This window comes from Triturus cristatus, chromosome 1_1, assembly GCF_964204655.1.
Source record: "Triturus cristatus chromosome 1_1, aTriCri1.1, whole genome shotgun sequence".
NCBI lineage: Eukaryota > Metazoa > Chordata > Amphibia > Caudata > Salamandridae > Triturus > Triturus cristatus.
In genome coordinates, this window is record NC_140579.1 from 32,497,869 (window position 1) to 32,516,360 (window position 18,492).

At 43.9% G+C, this 18,492-nt stretch overlaps 1 protein-coding gene across 1 annotated transcript; it reads right to left on the reverse strand.

Moving 5' to 3' along the window:
- Positions 1-5,621: 5,621 nt before the first annotated feature.
- Positions 5,622-17,791, reverse strand: LOC146869249 (keratin, type I cytoskeletal 13-like). Its single transcript, XM_085632867.1, has 8 exons — positions 17,618-17,791; positions 14,949-15,025; positions 13,357-13,513; positions 12,025-12,185; positions 11,816-11,942; positions 10,408-10,625; positions 7,870-7,973; positions 5,622-5,698 (listed from the first exon to the last, which is right to left on the reverse strand). The coding sequence occupies exons 1-8, from the start codon at positions 17,789-17,791 to the stop codon at positions 5,655-5,657; spliced, it is 1,062 nt and encodes a 353-aa protein (XP_085488993.1). The 3' UTR covers positions 5,622-5,654.
- Between the last annotated feature and the right edge of the window lie 701 nt (positions 17,792-18,492).

Genomic DNA, 18,492 nt, shown 5'->3' on the forward strand with positions numbered 1-18,492 from the left:
GATCTTTATTGAACTGGATGTTCACATTCGTAGGAAAGGTAGGAAGAGAACCATTGAAGGACATTGCCAGTAGATTCCATTAGTGACACTAGGGTGCATATGAGGATGGGGTAGTTAACTGTGTCAAAGGCAAGTGAGAGACCCAGCAGTATCAGAAGGCAGGTGTCATCTTCATCTTTGGTAGAAAGCATCGCCTGTAATATGTAACGTAGCAGTTGCCATGCTGCTTTGTGATATGAAGCCAAACTGGCAGCCGTGCAGAAATGGTTAGCACTGATATGGTCTTGGAACTAAACATGGTCTGCTTTTTCAATGATCTTGCCTGTTAGACCTGGATTTTTCAGTGGGTTTATCCCTATTCCTTTTGCTTTTTGGCCTCCTGTTTCTGACCAGTTTTTTTTGGTTTTATGACTCTGAACACTTTACCTCTGCTGATCAGTGCTAAAGTGCATATGTTCTCCCTGTAAATTGTATGTATGGATTGGTGTTTCCATAATTGTCTGATATGATTTACTAGTCAGTCCCTAGTACAGTGCACTGTGTATGCCCAGGGCCTGTAAATCAACTAGTGGGCTGCAGCACTGATTGTGCCATCCACATAAGCAGCCTGTAAATGTAACTCTGGCCTGCCATTGCAGAGCCTGTGTGCAGTCTAGTACTGCCACGTTGACCTGGCAAGTGCACCCACTTGCCAGGCCCTACCCTTCCTTTTTCTTACATGTTAGTCACCCCTAAGGTAGGCCCAAGGTACCCCTGTTGACAGGGTGCAGTGTATGTGAAATGTAGGACATACCCTGGTGTGTGTGGCATGTCCTGATAGTGAAATACTTCCAATTTCATTTTTCCCTATTGCAAGGCTACCATAGGATAGAGTGAGATGTTTGCTTATAACATCTTATAAACATAACTACCCCTGAGAACAAGGTAGCAAAATAAAGTTTAGTATGCCTGAACTCAAAATGTTAAAATGCATCTTTTAGTGAGGGTGATTTTTACATTCTATGTTTGAAAATGCCACTTTTAGAAAGTGGGTATTTACTTGCTTAGCCATCCACTGTGCCTCTGCTAGGTTTGTGTATTGCATGTTTTAGATGAGAGGGGCCGGGGAGGAGCAGTGGCTCCAGAGAGCTTGATAAGTCAGAGCTTGGCTGAATAGACCTGGGCTGCATTTAGAGTAGGGTCAGGAGATTTCCTTTCACCTGAATGGGCCTGGTCTGCCAAGGACAATGCTGTCTCCACCTCCTGCCAGGAAGCTGCACCAGAGAGGACAGAACCGGTTTTGACCTAGCACAGGGCTTCTCTGCCACCAGAAAACAAAGGATTTTGTAGTATAAATATTGGGGCCCAGAACTTTAGATCACTTCTGGGAATCAAGAGGAACCTTTGCCAGGGAGAAGAGCCGGAGAAGCTGAGGAGGAATACTGTCCCTGTGCTATTTGCTGTCTGGGGTTAGCCTGCAGTGGCTACTTGCTGCCAAGGTAAGTAGAATAGGACTTTGCTGTTTGCTATGTCCTCTGCTTGAAGAAGATCTCCAAGGGCTTGAAACTTAGTTTGTCTCCTGTTCTGAAGTCTCAGGGACACAAAGACTTCACCACTAGCTTCCCTGAACTGCCTTGCTAGGAGTTCTGACCTGCAAAGAGGTGCCTGCTGTTGTTTTGAACCTCTAGAGACTGTTTTCCGCTGGGAGCTGGACAATCAATGCAGCACTGAGAAGCGTGAAGCATCCGTATCTGTTTCCGATACATTGCTGAAAAAAACGTTGCAGCACCTTCCGCGGCGCATTGAGTCCAAAGTCCGAGATCATTGCATCGATTCCGACGCAAGCTCTGCTGTGCGGCTGCAAGAATCCATGCATCATCCCAGATTGTCGCATCGAGGCGCTAAGTCTTTTGCATTGTTGGGGGACGCAGTAAGAAACTGACGCATCACCTCCCCACGCAGTAAGAAACCGATGCATCACCTCCTCTCTGGTAAGGAACCGACACATCGCCTCCCTGGCGCAGCAGTAAGGAACCGACACATCACCTCCCCCGGAGCAAGGAACTGATGCATCACCTTCCCTGAGTGTAAGGAACCGATGCATCACCTTCCTTGCCACCCTTTTTGTTTGTTTGCATGATGCATCCAAGGTACTTTGTGTGAAAAGTGTTGCATCTGCAATTTGCTCTGAACTGAACTATTTCTACCATTTGAAAGTCATACTTTTATTACTGTATTGGGGATCTTTGTTGTTTTGGGTTCTGTTTGGTATAGATAAAGATTACTTATTTTTCTAAACCAGTTTGGTGTCCATTTGTAGTGTTTTCACTGTATTACTGTATGTGTTCACAAATGCTTTACACACTGCCTCAGAGATAAGCCTGTTCGTGCCAAGCTACCACGGGGGTGAGCAGGGGTTATTTTAGAAGTTTATCCCCCTTACCCTGACTAGAAGCAAGGGTCCTTTTTGGACAAAGGTACCTACCTCTTCCAACTAGATACCCCATTTCTAACATTGCCAATGAATGGTAGGTGAGTGATTGATTGCCAGTGGTTGGCGAGATCATGAGCGTCTAGTGTAGGTTTTTTTAGGAGTGGAAAAATCTAGATTATCTTGAGAGCTTCTGGGAAGATGCCTTGATTGAGTATGGCATTGACTATGGTAAGAAGGAGTAAGAGAGCCTTTCCAGCCTATCCTTGTTTCTTTTTTACATCTCATCAGTATATTTGCTACATAACATAATTGGTCCAAGGTATAATAGCTGTGCAAGTGCTACCTGAAAATTATTGGCAAGGTACTTTTAAACAAAGCTTCTTGATTCATTTCTTCGATAGACTGTATGTTATTGTCAGGTCACCATCTCTGAAGGGTTAGGGGGGACTTTACGACTCACTACTGGATCTCTCTGCAGCATTTAAGATTGTGGAACAAAGGTTGCTGTTGACACAGCTGCTCAATGTTTGTGGGCTAAAAAAACCTGAGTTATGGTGGTTACACTCTTTACTGTCGGATCCTGTGTAGACAGTGAAACAAAGATCTTTACCCCACTTCAAGATGCCAAAGCTGTGGGGCTGGACACTGTCATTAGTTTTGCTTAATGTATTCAACCAGCCTCTTCTAAACTTGACCAGACATCAAAGGCTGTTGTTTCTGTTCTACGCCAATGAAACTGCTTCAGATCTAAGTTAATGACCAGACAAAGTATGAAAATCTACAACACTGTGCTGCTCAAAACAAGAACTGGATGAATGCCAGCTGGTTGTTTCAGCCTAAAAAGCAAACTCTCCAACACTATCATTAGAGGTGCTGCACCTGGACTACTTGATCAGGCTCCCAAGCCTAGGCACAATGTTAAAAACTTGGGAGTAAAATTAGTGACTTGGAGTTGAAAGCACAGATTGGTGAAGCGACACAAAGCATTTTCTTGCAACCTTCTCTTCTGCAGCTGATATTACATATCCTCCCCTCTCAATATCAACCAACACCACTTCGCAAAGAGATTAGAATGATTGGTTTTGCATCAATTTCTGCATCCTCACATTTCTCCACAGGTAATTTTTGGCAAGTCAGTCCTGCTGAAATTTACTAGGGGTGCTAAAGTGCATGATTCTGCACGTCACTCTCCATTTTCAGTGGAGCAATTTGTAATTAGTGGTATTTATCACACCTTGTAAGTTCTCAACTCTGAAATAATGGTTTTCATCTGGTGCGATTGTTACCTCAAACGCTCCCTGGCCACTCATAATGAGGAACTTTGCAGGCATCCGTGAACAACTCAAAATCTGGTGGCATGATTAGACATAATTTTGATCACAATCTATAGTAGCAAATATTTACACCAACTACAAACTCAAGACAATCTTAATTTCAAAATCCTATTTCTGATCTAAAAAATGTTGCCAAAGCCGTGGATGGGATATTTGATTCTCCTAATTCACCCTGAAGTCCACACCAGACAACTACACTCTGACTGAAAGAAATGTGCTCTTCATCATTAGGTGTCAGAGGGACTTTCTCTTGTGTAGGTCTCAGATATTAGAATGCCTTTCCAGGGATCTACTAGTCAGGAGATCCACTATCTCAGATACCAATCTATAATCAAATCCCTCCTTGTAAATGAATTGTTACCTTAATGAACACTTTATCGCTGGTAGACTATAATGGAGAGCAGCATAAAATGACACAATATAGATTGTGTGTTATATAAACCTATCCCAACCATCCATCCATTTATTTATCCCTCAAATCATCTTGTGTCCTCATAGCTCCTTCTGCCACTAAAGTCAGCGTTGCTGTAAATACAACTTTGTTAATTGGCAAAGAAGTTCTGAAGCAAAAAATCTCTTAAACTTGGAAAGAAGATAGTTTAAGCAACACAAATGAATTAAAAGACATATTGTACATTGCATGAAAGAGAACGTTTATTGAAATGAACAAAAAGGCAAGCAGGTGTAAAAAGGAGACCATCCCCACAACCTAAAAAAGAAACACACTATAGTGGATTGAATAGGAACAGCACAGCAAACGCTTCCGGATGGAAGGTTCTTGTACCCTCTTTCGCAATATCTTCCAGTGATAATAATGCATTGTCACGATGGTTTCAATTGATAATACATTCACCAGTAACTATGTGTGATTCAATTTGAAACTTAGTGACATCCATAAACTGAGTACCCTCTGTTGTGGCACCTGCTCAAACCTGTGATGTCACCAGTTCTGCACTAGGATGATCTTTTTCAAGGTGAAAATCAAAAATGGCGCTCCTGTTAAGAGAGTAGTACACCAGAGCTCTAATTTAAGCATGTGGATAAAGTGCAAAGCAGTCCAGAAAGCGTATAGTAATTCTGATGTTCTCCATTATTTGGAATCCTTTCCTCACATGTTCCATCGGCTGGGTCTGCAACATTCAACTCCTCCTCAAGATTCATTGATGGTCATGTACCTGTCTTTTCGTGCTGACCGGTTTGCCATCAACTAAGGGCCATATGTAGGTAAAACGTGTTTTGCGATTCTCTAATTGCAATTTTTAGGGAATCGCAATTAGAGAATTGCAAAACGGAATGTAGGTAGGATTAGCAAATAATTTTGCGAATCCTACATATTCCTCAATTGCGAATTGCAAATTCCAATTCGCAATTAAGGAATAACTCCCCATTCATTCCTATGGGCCTAGAGGCCCACAGGAATGAATGGGAAGACATTCTCAATTTGCGATTCTCAATTAGAGAATCGCAAATTGAGAATGCAATTTCAAGTGTGCCAGGGTGTCAAAAGGACACCCTGTTGCACCCCTGAAACGAGCATGGGTGCACATGTGGCACACATACATGCCCTAAGGACATGTGTGTGCACCACATGCCACTTTGAAAAATGCAAAAATATGCATTTTTGAAAGAAATCGCAAATTACCACCAACCTGTAGTTGGTGGTAATTTGCGATTCCTTAAGGCCAAATTGCACTTTTTTGGTGCTTTTAACATTGCATTTAAGGAATCGCAAAATTTGCGATTCCTTAAATGCAATTGCAAAATAAGGAATCGCAAATTTAGCGATTCCTTATTTTGCACGCAGATTTGCCTTCCTACATACCACTTAGCAAAATTGCGATCGCAAACGCCGAAATTCAGCGAATTTCGGCGTTTGCGATCGCAATTTTGCTTTATACATATGGCCCTTAGTCCTCTGTAATTGTTATGACCCGTGTTGTCCTGGCAGGGTCTGAAAAACAAAATATGGAGTAAGTTAGGATGGTTCTAAAATGCAGGGACCATAGAGTAGGGCAACACGGGTGTTTGAATCAGCCATGCAGTAGGATTTGCTACCTGTAAGTTAACAGGACTCAGCCCTGCTATCAGTGAGTTGGCTTTGTGTACTGTATTAATTAGGCCTAGGTGAAATGTAAATTACGACAGTGAAATCGCCAAATTCCATGTGAAATTCCCAACATTTCCTGAAATTTTGTATTATTAGATTGTTTTGCATTTGTTTGCTGCAGGGCACTAAGGGCCAGTTGTACGATGGGATTTTGCTTGTGCAAACAGGTTTGTGACATGTTTGCACATGCAAAATCCCTGTGGGCCATGTACTAACACTAATTTGCCAGTCGCAAAAAATAGCGACTCGCAAAATAGTGCAATAAGCAAGGGCCATCCCAAGGGCGCTCCTTCTTTATTGCGACTCGCAGCCCTATGTATGAATGTTTTGTGACTCTCCTCAAAAGGGTGGGAATGTAGTCGCAAATGGGACTACATCCAATGGTCGTACATCTGGCCCCAAATTGCATAGAAAATATCTTGTGTTGGCATCTCAAGTGGCTTGTTTCATGTGGGAATTGAGCCCAGACACAGGACCTATGCACACTGTCTCACTGGAACCATGATATAACTGGTTGGTGAGCCCTACCAGAGCGAACCAGTCCTAGCTTGCTTGTGTTCCGCTTCAGGGATGACCTGGCTCGGCAGTTCAGGTTTGACTTTTCCCATTGGAGCAGGATCTGATTTGCAAATGGCTGGGTCCAAACTGAGGTGGCATGGGGTGAAAAATATCAATAGATAGGTATTTGGCCCGAGTAAATTCCAGTGCCTGAGATTAATTCAAGCATCCCATTCATAAATCTCTGTATACTTTAGTGTACCTCACTAAGTGGAACTTGTATGCCCAGACGTTGGTCCTGTGCACGCTGTGTCACACTGTGTCACTGAAACTAAGCTATACCGGGCTGATGAGCCATAATCAGGTCGGAGACGGTCCTAGGTTGCTTGTGTTCCTGTTCAGGGAGGAACTGGGCTGACAGTTCGGGCTGGACTGTTCCCATTGGAGCAGGATCTAGACTGATTTGCATATGCTGGTTCCAAACTGAGGTGGCAGAGTGTGCAAAGTAACGATGAGTTGGGATGCGGCCCGAGTAATTACCAGTGGCCGAGATTAATTTGAACATCCCATGTGTCACTGTATGTACCCTATTACTGGAGTGGCACACATACTACATGTTAGCAAAGAGAGAGGGAAGTAGATTTGTATGCGGACCCAAGTACTAACTTTAAAAGGGAGTTTAGCAGGTTAAGATTGTAGAGTTGCTCTGCCTAACTCATGATGAGGTCTAAGGTGTTTTACTGGGTGCTGGACTGTAACACACTTTGCTGGACTTTGTGTAGAATGTCCCTTTTGACGAGGGATTGCCGCCAGTGGTATGACGCCTATCGCACCAAGGTGGCCTCCCACCAAACACCCCATCTGTGGAAGCTCATTCCCCTTCCAGACATTCAGATCTCGGCGCAGTATTCCATAAAGAAAGAGCAGGGCTGCAACCACCATCTTTCTCTGATTCAAAGACCACTCCATTGGTTGGGTCGACCGTCTGAAGTGTGCTTAGGGCCTCAGTGAGAAGTAGGAAAGTGCTGTCCACTGTCCATTGAGGTAGGTTTATAAAAACTTGCTGCCTTCATCTACACAGCAATATAAAGTTTAGCATAAGTCTAATTCAGTATCATTGTATTCTACCTGAAAGCCTGGGCAGTAGTTAAAGGAGTCTAGTTGAGACCAGCAAACTACACAGAAAACAGTTTAATTATGTTCGTTTTCAGTAATTTGGTAACACCCGAAGGTGATCTGCTTAAGGTTGTTGCCTTACCTTGTCCTATTGAAAATCTGGACGTGTCAATATGTGGGAAAGAACTTATTTACAGTATGCGGGATCCGCATTACAAATCTCCTGTCTGAGCCTGAATCTAGGTCACATGCTCTAAGATAACCTCCACATGCTGAATCTAACCCAGGGCGTGGCTCTTGTGTCAGAGACTGTGTGGGGTGCTAGTGGTGATGTCAGAGCCTGTTTATTGTGAGAGTGGGGTACAGGTGTGTAGGCGCTGGACATCACAAGAAACATTTACCTTTGGAAGAAGAACCGGTGCCGCTGTAACTGCCGCGTCCTCCTGAGCTGTATCCTGTAGAGCCAGAGTCTGCTGGGTGCTTAGTTTGGGAGACCAGTGAGGGCCTGTTTACAGAAACACAATGAATGATACTGTCCTGAGTAAAGAGCCTGTAAGATTGACACTTGAACAATGTCTCTCTTGAGGACAGAAGGAATGACACACTTCATCACAGGGAGTAAGGCACACATCTCCGGTGACATGCGCACAACAATTTAACTCGTCCATGACATTAAAATAACATTATACAACATTTCAAAGTACGCATCTTCTATATTAGTACAAATATAATGCAATTTAATACTTCCTTAGCAAAACGTTAAAATCCCTAGCCATGTATTTAATCTATAAACTCACTACTTGGGCAACGTGCACTGCCTTAGGAATCATTTAAAATGCTCACTCGTAAGTTTAGCCAATAGCGTTGCACCTGAGAAGCTTCGTTGGCCTCACTCAAGACAGGGGTGCAGGTACTAATAGCCTCCAAACTATATAAAGCAAATGCCCTATGTCTGGACACCCCCCAGTATCTAATACAGAGCCTTCAGGCAAACACAGCAGCTAGGCTACTGCTCCGCATCCCAAAATCCACACCCATCAGCAGCCACCTTGGAAATGTACATTGGTTTCCTGTGCATAAGCAAATAATGTTTTAGGCAGTCTGCCTAATGCACAGAAGCCTGGCAGAAGTAGGGCCAAGCCTTATCTGGAAAAGCTCCTTCACCATCAACCGCTGAGCCTTCTGCACTCCTCCTCACTCCATCTTCCTACAATACCAGAATAAAGCGAACTATATAGGGCGGAAGAGCTTTCCCTTATCTGTCAGCTAAGATGTGGAGATCCCTCCTCTGCAGATTAGGGAAAACCGCATCACAGTCTTTTGAGGAAACAACTTAAATCCTGGCTCTCTCCACTTCCATATTCTTGACTAGGAGGCACCTCTCGCTTAGGCTGGAATAATTTTCCAGTTCCAAGACGCCCCTTTGGGTAGATGTTCCTGCTCTAGAAATTGCCATTCATTTGCTCATTCATCTACAAGCGGTCGAGTAAAGATTTAGGACCTGATTTAGGGTTTGAAGGATTGTTTTACTCCATCGCAAATATGACGGCTATTTCATCCCCCTTATTAAGAGTGCATTCTGTCCTATGCAAATTGCAATGAGACGGACAGGATATCCATTACGTTGTGGCGGAGCAGCCATCCGCTAAACTATAAATCTGGCCCTTACTCCTTGCGCATATTCCGGGACCTAGGGGCGACTGAAGCAACTGTGGCCTAGTTTCGATTTTCACATGGCTTACCCCATTCCATTCAACATGTTGTCATGCGTAACCTTGACCTACGAGCAGGCGTCCGGACGGGGTAGGCTATTCACGCACTGTCCCTCACACCCAACCTGTTACCCACACACCCACATGCATACATCAGCAGCTCTCTGAAAGATCTCCGTCAAAGAGACCCTTCGAGGGACCCGTAGGGTATTGCACCGCCGGCCCGACGAGGAGCAACTGCCCGATGATGAAGCATGACATCCCTTGGGATGTGTGAGGGCTACAAGAGACAATTTGTGTCTCTCCCCACCCCATGACCTGGCATCTCTCTTTCTTCCTCTCCCTGTTCCTCTCTTTCTTTTGTCCCCCTAAGTGTGAGGACTATGTGTTGACAAACTGCATACACAAACCCTGAAACAGTGCCCCCTATTTGATTTACATATAACCATGAACACAACCATATTGATGAAGCGAGCCGTCCGCCCAGCAAAGATAAAGGATGAGACAGTGGAAGCCATTGTTACAACCCAGTGACTTTTATAATCTCTGATATAGATTTACTAACAGTGATCACTGGAGCTAGTATGGTGCAGAGTTGTTTAAAATGGTGCAAACAGCAGCAACCATCAACTTTTATGCACGAAAGTATTTTGTGTCAGAAGAGGACAACAGAAGACTCCACAATTGCTTTGCATTACAGTCTACCAACCCCTCAGTTATCTATGCAGAGGGAATGTAGCAGAGTGGGAACAGCACAAAGCACTCATAGGTTTTCATAAAAAGCAGAATCTGCTGAGGTAGCAAAAATTGACTTTGCATGAAATCCCATTGCCGACTGAAACCAGACGCAAACAAGGTACAAGCAAAATATTTAATGATATTCCTCTACGTTACATATGTAATTTCGCATTTAAAAGGCTTTTTGAACCGACGACGACAAAAGTCAGAGCACAACTTTTTTATAAATTTGCAGCTGTGCAGATGTTATTGTTCACACTACGCGTTACAGATGTTCATACAGCAGAACTGCACGCAGTACAGGAGGTTTGGTACAGCATTTTGAAAAGTGAAGGGAATCTTCTTCAGGAGAGCTGAATCCTCTTTATCCTCATTCTGACTGCCTTGTGACTCTACACATGCTTCTCTACTGTGAGATCCTTCTACATAGGGTGCCTAGCTAAGGGAAGTGAAGGAATTCATCAATGGAGCTTGCTTCCACCTCCTTACCCGCCTGAGCCTTCGAGCAGATGCTGGTAGGTCGCAATCTCCTGCTCCAGCCGGCTCTTGATGTCCAGGAGTTGGTTGTACTCGTCACTCTGGTGCTCCGTCTCTTCCCTGAGCTCGACCAGCTGCTCCTCTACGATGCTGATCTTGGCTTGCAGCTCTCCTAGCTGAGAACAATAGTTTCCCTCTGTCTCGGCCAAGTCCATCTCCAGGGAACTTTTCTGGTCGATCAACAAAATGGGCACAGTTAGAAAGTAGAGAACAAACCTATTGACGAACCACGTCTACAAATATTGCTTTTTTTTGGTTCCTGCATCACATTGCTGGTGATTTCATGGTCAAAGGATCTCATTCTTACTCTTCCTTTTGCATAAGCTGTTCATAGTGTAGTGAAATGTCTATCAGTTGTTCAGCTATGCCTGTTCAGTGGATCTGAGTTGGGTTCTTGTGTTTCTTGACCCTTTATGGACATTTAATGTGCAGTTTTGGTGGCTGTCGAATGGTAGTGCTCCAACACTCACCCGACCCTAGAGAAAGGGGAGTGGAAACTAACCTAGGCATAGGTAAAGAGTAATGGGAATGGAAACTAACCTAGGCATAGGTAAAGAGTAATGGGAATGGAAACTAACCTAGGCATAGGTAAAGATACAAGGAGAAGCTGGAATACTGGGAAGGATAGAGACCACAATGATCCAAAAGTGCTAACGAGTGGAGGACAAGGGTTTGAATTCATATGGGCCGGCTGTTCTTACAATCACTATGTTTATAAACACACTGAGCACAATTCACAAAGTTGGGTGTGTGTGCAAATAGCAAAATGTATGATTTAAGGGAATTCACAAAAAGTGGACTGGCACTCGAAAATCAATTCCCCCAGGTATATTAATACCCTATTGCGATGCTATATTCCACATGGGTAAAATGTATACCTAGGCTGGGAAGGAATTCAAGGACAAGGATTCCCTGGAAAATTGCAGAACACCCAGAAGCTTGAGAGTTTGTGAATATTTGCAGAATTTTCCCCAACCCAGTCCCATCCTGTAAATGACTGTATTATTATTATTATTATTAATATTTATTAAGCGCGCAGCTACTTCCAACGGAAGTGTCCCGGCGCTGGCATCCATCCAGGAAGAAGAGAGAAGGGAAAGGTAGAGCGGCATAGGTAGAGCGGCATGTACTTGTAGATGTACTTTTGTCAAAGGCAGGAGTTAGTCATTGTACTGAGTAGGAAATGAGTAGTGAACCCTCCAAGATTGATGGAAAAACATTTTCTCTTTAGAGGAAAAAAAGTGCAGTTGCATAAATCATTGATATGATTACATAACTGGCAATAGACTTATGTTATTACACAACACTTTCAGGGTTCGTAATAGTGGGGATGCCTTCTGAGGGCTACATGTTCTCTCACCATTGCCAGTTGTGCCTGCAGCTCTATCTCCAGCGATTGCAAGGACCGTCGCAGTTCTGACACCTCAGTCTTGCTTGATTGCACCTGCTCCACCCCTGTTGAGATCTGTTGTTTCAGCTCAGCACTCAGGAAGACAAATGAGGGTTATTTGATGGGGTCTTCTCTGTTTTGTTTCAACAATGAACATAGTGGAAAGAGGAGTCCATACCCTTAGGTTGAAATCCTCTTCGGCCCGCCTGCGGTTCTCCTCTGCCGTTCTTTCATATTGCTCCCTTGTCTTGGCTAGGAGGCCGAGGAGGTTTATGCCTGGAACAGCATGCATCTCCACACTGACTTCTCCTTGACTATCACTTTGGAGAGCCTTCATCTCCTACAAAGAGAAAATAAGACAAGTACCCTTAAATTTTAACATAATTTGCATACTAGAGATGTACAAAATAGAAGATCAACAATAGAAATTGGGTTATGTAAAAAAATGTTTTGCTTGTAGTACTGTAATTTAAAAATAACTTACTATTTGTCACTTGACCACTAAGTAATGTTCAGCATGCTAGCGTAATCAACACATTTTACAACAGGAGTATCTAATGTTGATCTAACATCCATCGCAAATATCGGTAGGGGGAGAGAGCAGCAAAGAGAAGAAGGTATCCCACTCAGCTTCCCAACAGAGTATCAACAGCCACCAAAAGGAGTGAGAAAACACCGTGCTACATCAAGGAGTCTGCAGGACGTGAGGGACTGTTATCCGCATGAAGAGCCAACGCCAACTGAGCGTAACTTTTCCACCTTCACCCCTCTCCCCCCCCCCGCACCTATGGGGACACAACTATGAGTCATGAATTCTCCTGTATCTCCATAGAAAGAACATAACTGCGACTCCTATGACCAGGTGACCGTGTCCCTTCTGTCCTACTAAAGGCATCCAAGAAACAAACCTTATGGTCCTTACGGATCTTGACAGGCACAAGTAGGCTGAAACATGTTGACCATATGTTTATATAGATGTGCAGAATATCTGGCTCTTTCCTACCCACATCTCTTTTTCTTTTAACCTTACCCGTGCCTTATCATTAATAAATTCATTTTTCGCTGCAACAGGAGGTAATTATAGAACACGGTATCTATGTCATGGATTCCACACTCTCTCTGGTGTTCGAGACACATCCTCCTGGTGGATGACAGACTAGATGATGATGCCACCACTTACTAGTACGCCACTGACCGAGCGCTGCTGTTGAGGGTCCCATAAAAATGTTTAAGAGACTCTATGATCCATGCCAGATTTGCAGCATATACTCATAACACAAATGAGCATATTCTGAATTTAAATAGTCATCAGCTGTCCGGTAAATCTGGCATGGGCTCAGCCCTACTGCACCACCATGCCCTATAGTATATGTAGACATTTGGAGTATATGTAGACATTTGGTGCCTTTCATAGGCCTCTAAAAGATTGTTACGGAAAATGATGGGTATTTTGGGTTTATCCCATATTCATCACCTCCAAGACCATTCTGAAACACATTGCTATCTCTTACTTCCTCGTGGTTCTTCTTGAGTGCCGCCAGCTCCTCAGTCAGGCTCTCCTCCTCTGACTCCAGGTCAGATTTGGCCAGGGTCAGCTCGTCCAGGACCCGACGCAGCCCATTGATGTCGGTCTCCACACTCTGGCGAAGCTTCAGCTCATTCTCATACCTAGGAACGTGTTAATGTTAATGAAAGCCTCAGGCCTTTTGATAAAGCATGTTCTATCCATTCTTTTGGCTCTGTCTGATCACAGTCACACTAGTGGTGAAGATACGTGGGGTGCAACAAGTCTTACTCATCCCAGCCAAACACGGGGTCAGCTACGATAGAATACAGATAGAGCGAGCCTTAGTGGACGTTATCGGAACAATCCTTGAGTGTCTTTTGGGGCAGAAAATCCCAAGGCTTTCTCAAGGAACACTTTATAAACCTTCATTCTGAGTGGTCCCTTGGTCTCTAACCGGCCAGTGGCAGGCGTTACCAACTGAATAGTGAATTACGATGGACGTTGACATTTCATGTACAGAATTACCTATGGAGTTTCCAGGGATACATTTGACAGGTGTCGCCATGAGCACATTTTCCTGGAACTTCTCTCAGCATTTGAGAATGACACAGGGAAATTATAATTTTGGGTGATATTCACTATTCCAGAGGAAATCACTCATAATACGGGGGTTATTTTGAATCCACGAATTACTGGTAAGCATGGCAACATATATGACATAAGTGGCAGTACCGTTTTTCATCGGCAGTTTTTTTCCAAGTTTCTTTTTTATCACCTTGATTTTACTTCTGGAGTTGAAAATTTGTCCTGGCGTCTGTACCAACATTTGCACGAACCAATGGTTGTTTTTACACTGGTCATTCATTTAAAATCTTTTTTTTGTACTTGTGAGGTACTGGAAACATTGGTGCCACATCGCATCAGTACCAATCCAATCTATTTAATCTGGAAATCTAGGTGCAGTGGACCCGGTGCAAACAGCACTGTGTCTGCTTCCTCCCTGCCAGAGTTATCTCCATTTCTCATTTTCTTTGAAGTGTAGTCATGTCAAACTGCTCCTTCCTTTGCTATGTTGCAGCAATTAATCCATTAAACATGCGGCACTGTAAGGAAGTATGTTCATCTCATATGACATAGATGCCTTGAGTAAGGTGTGGACATTGGAAGGAGCTCCAAAGAGTTCCTGCCCTGGTGGTGTCACCGGCTGCTAATACTGTGCTGAAGATATAGGCCCATTGCTGGGGCAAGTTCTCTGCATGAACCTGCCCTTTCTATATGTCAGACCTTTATCATTCAACAGCGAGCAGCTAAAAGTGACAATGCTCCCTTTATTAGGAACAGTGCCAGCAAAATGGATGACTTACCCGCGTCATGCGTCTATGCCTTCAATGCACAAGAGAAGCTACAAGCACAAACCCCTGTACAACCCCCTTGTAACATGGCTGCCAGTGGGTGAGTTCTCTGCCATAGGGGGACAAGGGTCTTAGGTCTGCTAGGAGGCATCAGTGTTTCTTGCACTTCCATGCTGCCTGAATTTGAATTGTACGTGTGTTGATATGAGCCATATGCGAAACATTACTACTGTGTTTTACTCACTTGAGTTTGAAGTCCTCGGCCGCCAGCCTGGCGTTATCGATCTGCAGGACAACGCTGGCTTTGGCCACTTGGGCCTGCTAGTCTCTGCAAACACAAGATGGCATAAGGGAGAGTTAAGGCCTACTTGTTCATAAAATATTACATTTAACGTGGGCTGCAAGTTGGGCCAGTTATTGTTAATGGCAATTACAACGTTCCATATTATGCTCACTAAGTGGTGCCCTTATGAGTGAGTGCTGAGCTACTGGGTGAGTCTACTGCCTAAAGTGCTGAATGTCACTCTCAAATACAAACATGAAAAACTGCATCTCGGCACTTTATTTGCTTGGCACGTCGTGGTCTTAGTGCCGGTGATAATTGCCACAAGACAGAATATCGCTTCATTTGGCTGCAGTCTCTCCCACTTGAATTCCACATTCCAGTTCACATTTGTTGCCCTCTGCAGTGAGTACTGTGTTGAATTCTGTAACCGTAGACTTCTGACTGCTTCTTCTGCTGCTCATCACCTGTAAACGATTCACTAATTTAGCATATTAAAATCAGCTCAAAAGTTGGGTAGAGATTGGAACTTCCTTGGGAAGTTGGGAAATAAAAACAACTGCCACATTAAGAATTTTGCTCGAAGATTTCCTTAAAAAATGCAAACATGATTTTTCAAGTTGCTTTTCAATCCCAGCTGTTGCGATTTGTTTACATTAATGTTGTCCTGCAAAGTAATTACAATATGTATTTAGTTTGCAATTTCATACGTGTAAACAAGTTTAATTTCCTTCGTAAGGGCTACTGCAAACTAAAGCAGTCTTACTGCTCAAGGCAAGTAAATGTTGCGAGCTGCTTAACAAGGTCTGCTGACCAAACTCGCTCTCTCTTTTCGGGGTCACTTGATCAGTTTCGGTGCCACATTCCATATTCGAGTGTACGAAGCTGCTGCACGAGCAGTTCTCCCAAAGACTATCTATGACGTAAGGAGCCTGGGGTTGGGTACAAAGGGGGTTGTGAAACCTTAGGTTATAATTTCACAGAAGCTGCAAGGACCTGCCAGAAACAGCTTCCTCTCTTGATGGTTTGTTCTTGGTCTGAATAATTGTTTAGAGTCATGGGGAGATGTTTTTAGGTTCACTGTTACTCTCTAAAACCTTAGCTCGTAAGGCAAATGGGACGTTTCTACAAGGAAAACATTTTATTTGCGGCTTTGTGTATCAGTGAGTGAGGCTGTTGAAAGAAGCTGCACTCCAGTGTGATGTGGCCTCTGGGTAAACTGGGGGCTTCAAGATCAGAGGAGAAAACACACTGAACTGGGTAAGACTTTCAACTGGTCATTCTCAGAAAAAGGTTAGACAATGGCTAGGATTCTGAATTGGAAAACGTTTATTTTGTCTGTTTTGTTGCTTTTTATCAGCCACTGCTGGGATAGAGCAGGGATGGGAAGCACACTCTAGCATCTCCGGCTGTGGTTTGTTGTTGCTTTTTATCAGCCAGTGCTGGGTTAGAGCAGGGATGGGAAGCCCACTCTAGCATCTCCGGCTGTGGTTTGTTGTTGCTTTTTATCAGCCAGTGCTGAGTTAGAGCAGGGATGGGAAGCACACTCTAGCATCTCCGGCTGTGGTTTGTTGTTGCTTTTTATCAGCCAGTGCTGGGTTAGAGCAGGGATGGGAAGCACACTCTAGCATCTCCGGCTGTGGTTTGTTGTTGCTTTTTATCAGCCAGTGCTGGGTTAGAGCAGGGATGGGAAGCACACTCTAGCATCTCCGGCTGTGGTTTGTTGTTGCTTTTTATCAGCCAGTGCTGGGTTAGAGCAGGGATGGGAAGCACACTCTAGCATCTCCGGCTGTGGTTTGCTGTTGCTTTTTATCAGCCAGTGCTTTTTCCAGTTACCCATGCCAGAAAAGAAATTGATGTTTTCTCCCTTAACTTATCTTTATTATCATACTTTTCTATCATGCTATGAGTGCCTACCTCTTTAACTGCAAGACACCTGCTCTACAACTTCTGTTCTGGCTGTATGCTGTTTGCTGCACAAGAGTGTGTATTCATTGATTGCAATGTATGCTTTGTTAGATCAATTAGTACCAATTTATTTAGTGATATGTGCTTCAGATAGTAAAAAACATAACAATGCTTAACCATCACGGACAACTTTATCTCTAAACATTTGCTTTCAAACTTTGTTATTTTCATTTTACAGGTTTTTCTAGAACCCAGATTTAAATTCCTAGATTTTTATCCTGCAATCAAGAGAAGAAGGTCAGTGAGTAAAAGGTTTACTGTACCGTTCCAGAACAGGTACTTGATGCCATACAGAGGAACTCGGGTGTATTTGGGAGCTTGCCAAGAAGATGGGGCACATCAATTGCAGTGAACATTGGTCTAATTACACGTGCTATAGAAAGTTGTTTATGTTTAAACCTCTTTTTGCATTCTCGCGAAAATGGTTATGGTAAGTTGTTCAGTTTTTTAAAATTAGATTAGGATTGAAATAGATAAAAATGAGAGAAAGAGAAGTATATAGAGAGACATATGGTCGATCTAGGATTAGGCAAACTCTTAAAGAGGAAGGGGAAGAGAAAGAAGTACCGTCACATTTTGCAGAGAACATTGAGGAATTAGTTTTGACCGGTGAGAACATTGTCTAAAATAAGGAATTAATTGAGCCAAACATGATACTTCACCTTAGCTTGAAGTTCTTCAACTTGTGTGAAATATTTGCTGTAGTCCTTTTCTCCAGGAGCTGGTCGGTGCTTTGCGTACCACTCTTTGATTTTACGCTCAAGCTCGGCGTTGGCATTCTCCAGTTCCTTGACCTTGTCTAGGTAGGCAGCCAGGCGGTCGTTGAGGTTCTGCATGGTTGTTTTCTCACCGGCAGAGAGAAGGCCCTCACTTAGTGGTTGGCTAGCATGGCTCCATTGGTCCTCATGGCTAGCCTGGCCCCACTGGTTCCACTGGCCCAATGGCCCCCATGTTCCCTGCCAACAACACCACCACCAACAAAGCTCCCTACTGCAGCACCAGCCAAGCGACTTCCGGCACCACCAACAAAGCTGCCACCCGCATAGCCCCCGAAAGAACCTCCAGTATGGCTACCCTGGCTAGCACCCTGTCTACCCCCAGTTTTCTGAGAAGACACCCTGCGAGCGTGCATGCCCCAGAACTGTGTAAGCTTGCCATGCTGTACTATCGCAGGTGCACCAGCTCAAGAAAGGCAGCAGAGGTGGTGACTGGCTGCTGGCTAAATGGTTATTCCTTATATACAAATTGGAGAGGGTGTGTCAGCTCACTGAGTGCTGTATCCCATTTCAGTATGCAGAGTTTGCCAGCTTATCTCTCGCTCATTATAAGATCAATTACAGCCATTATTATTCATACGTGTCTCTTCCCCATGTGCGCCGATGCCCTTGCTCCAGGGCTTTTTCTGTTATGTCAGTACCTGAGAAGGGTGAGGCGCAGAATACCTTTCAGGACACTGCACTCCTGCGCTGCTTTCTTCAGACATTCAACCTTCTCCACGTCCAGGCAGGTCTAAAATGTATGTAGGCAATTGAGATCA

Coding starts and splice junctions, on each gene's coding strand:
- LOC146869249 (XM_085632867.1), bottom strand. CDS start 17,791: ATGCAGAACCTCAACGACCGCCTGGCTGCCTACCTAGACAAGGTCAAG. Junction 13,514..14,948: donor GCCGAGGACTTCAAACTCAA/GTGAGTAAAACA, acceptor ACACGTTCCTAG/GTATGAGAATGAGCTGAAGC. Junction 10,626..11,815: donor TGCAGGCACAACTGGCAATG/GTGAGAGAACAT, acceptor TTGATCGACCAG/AAAAGTTCCCTGGAGATGGA.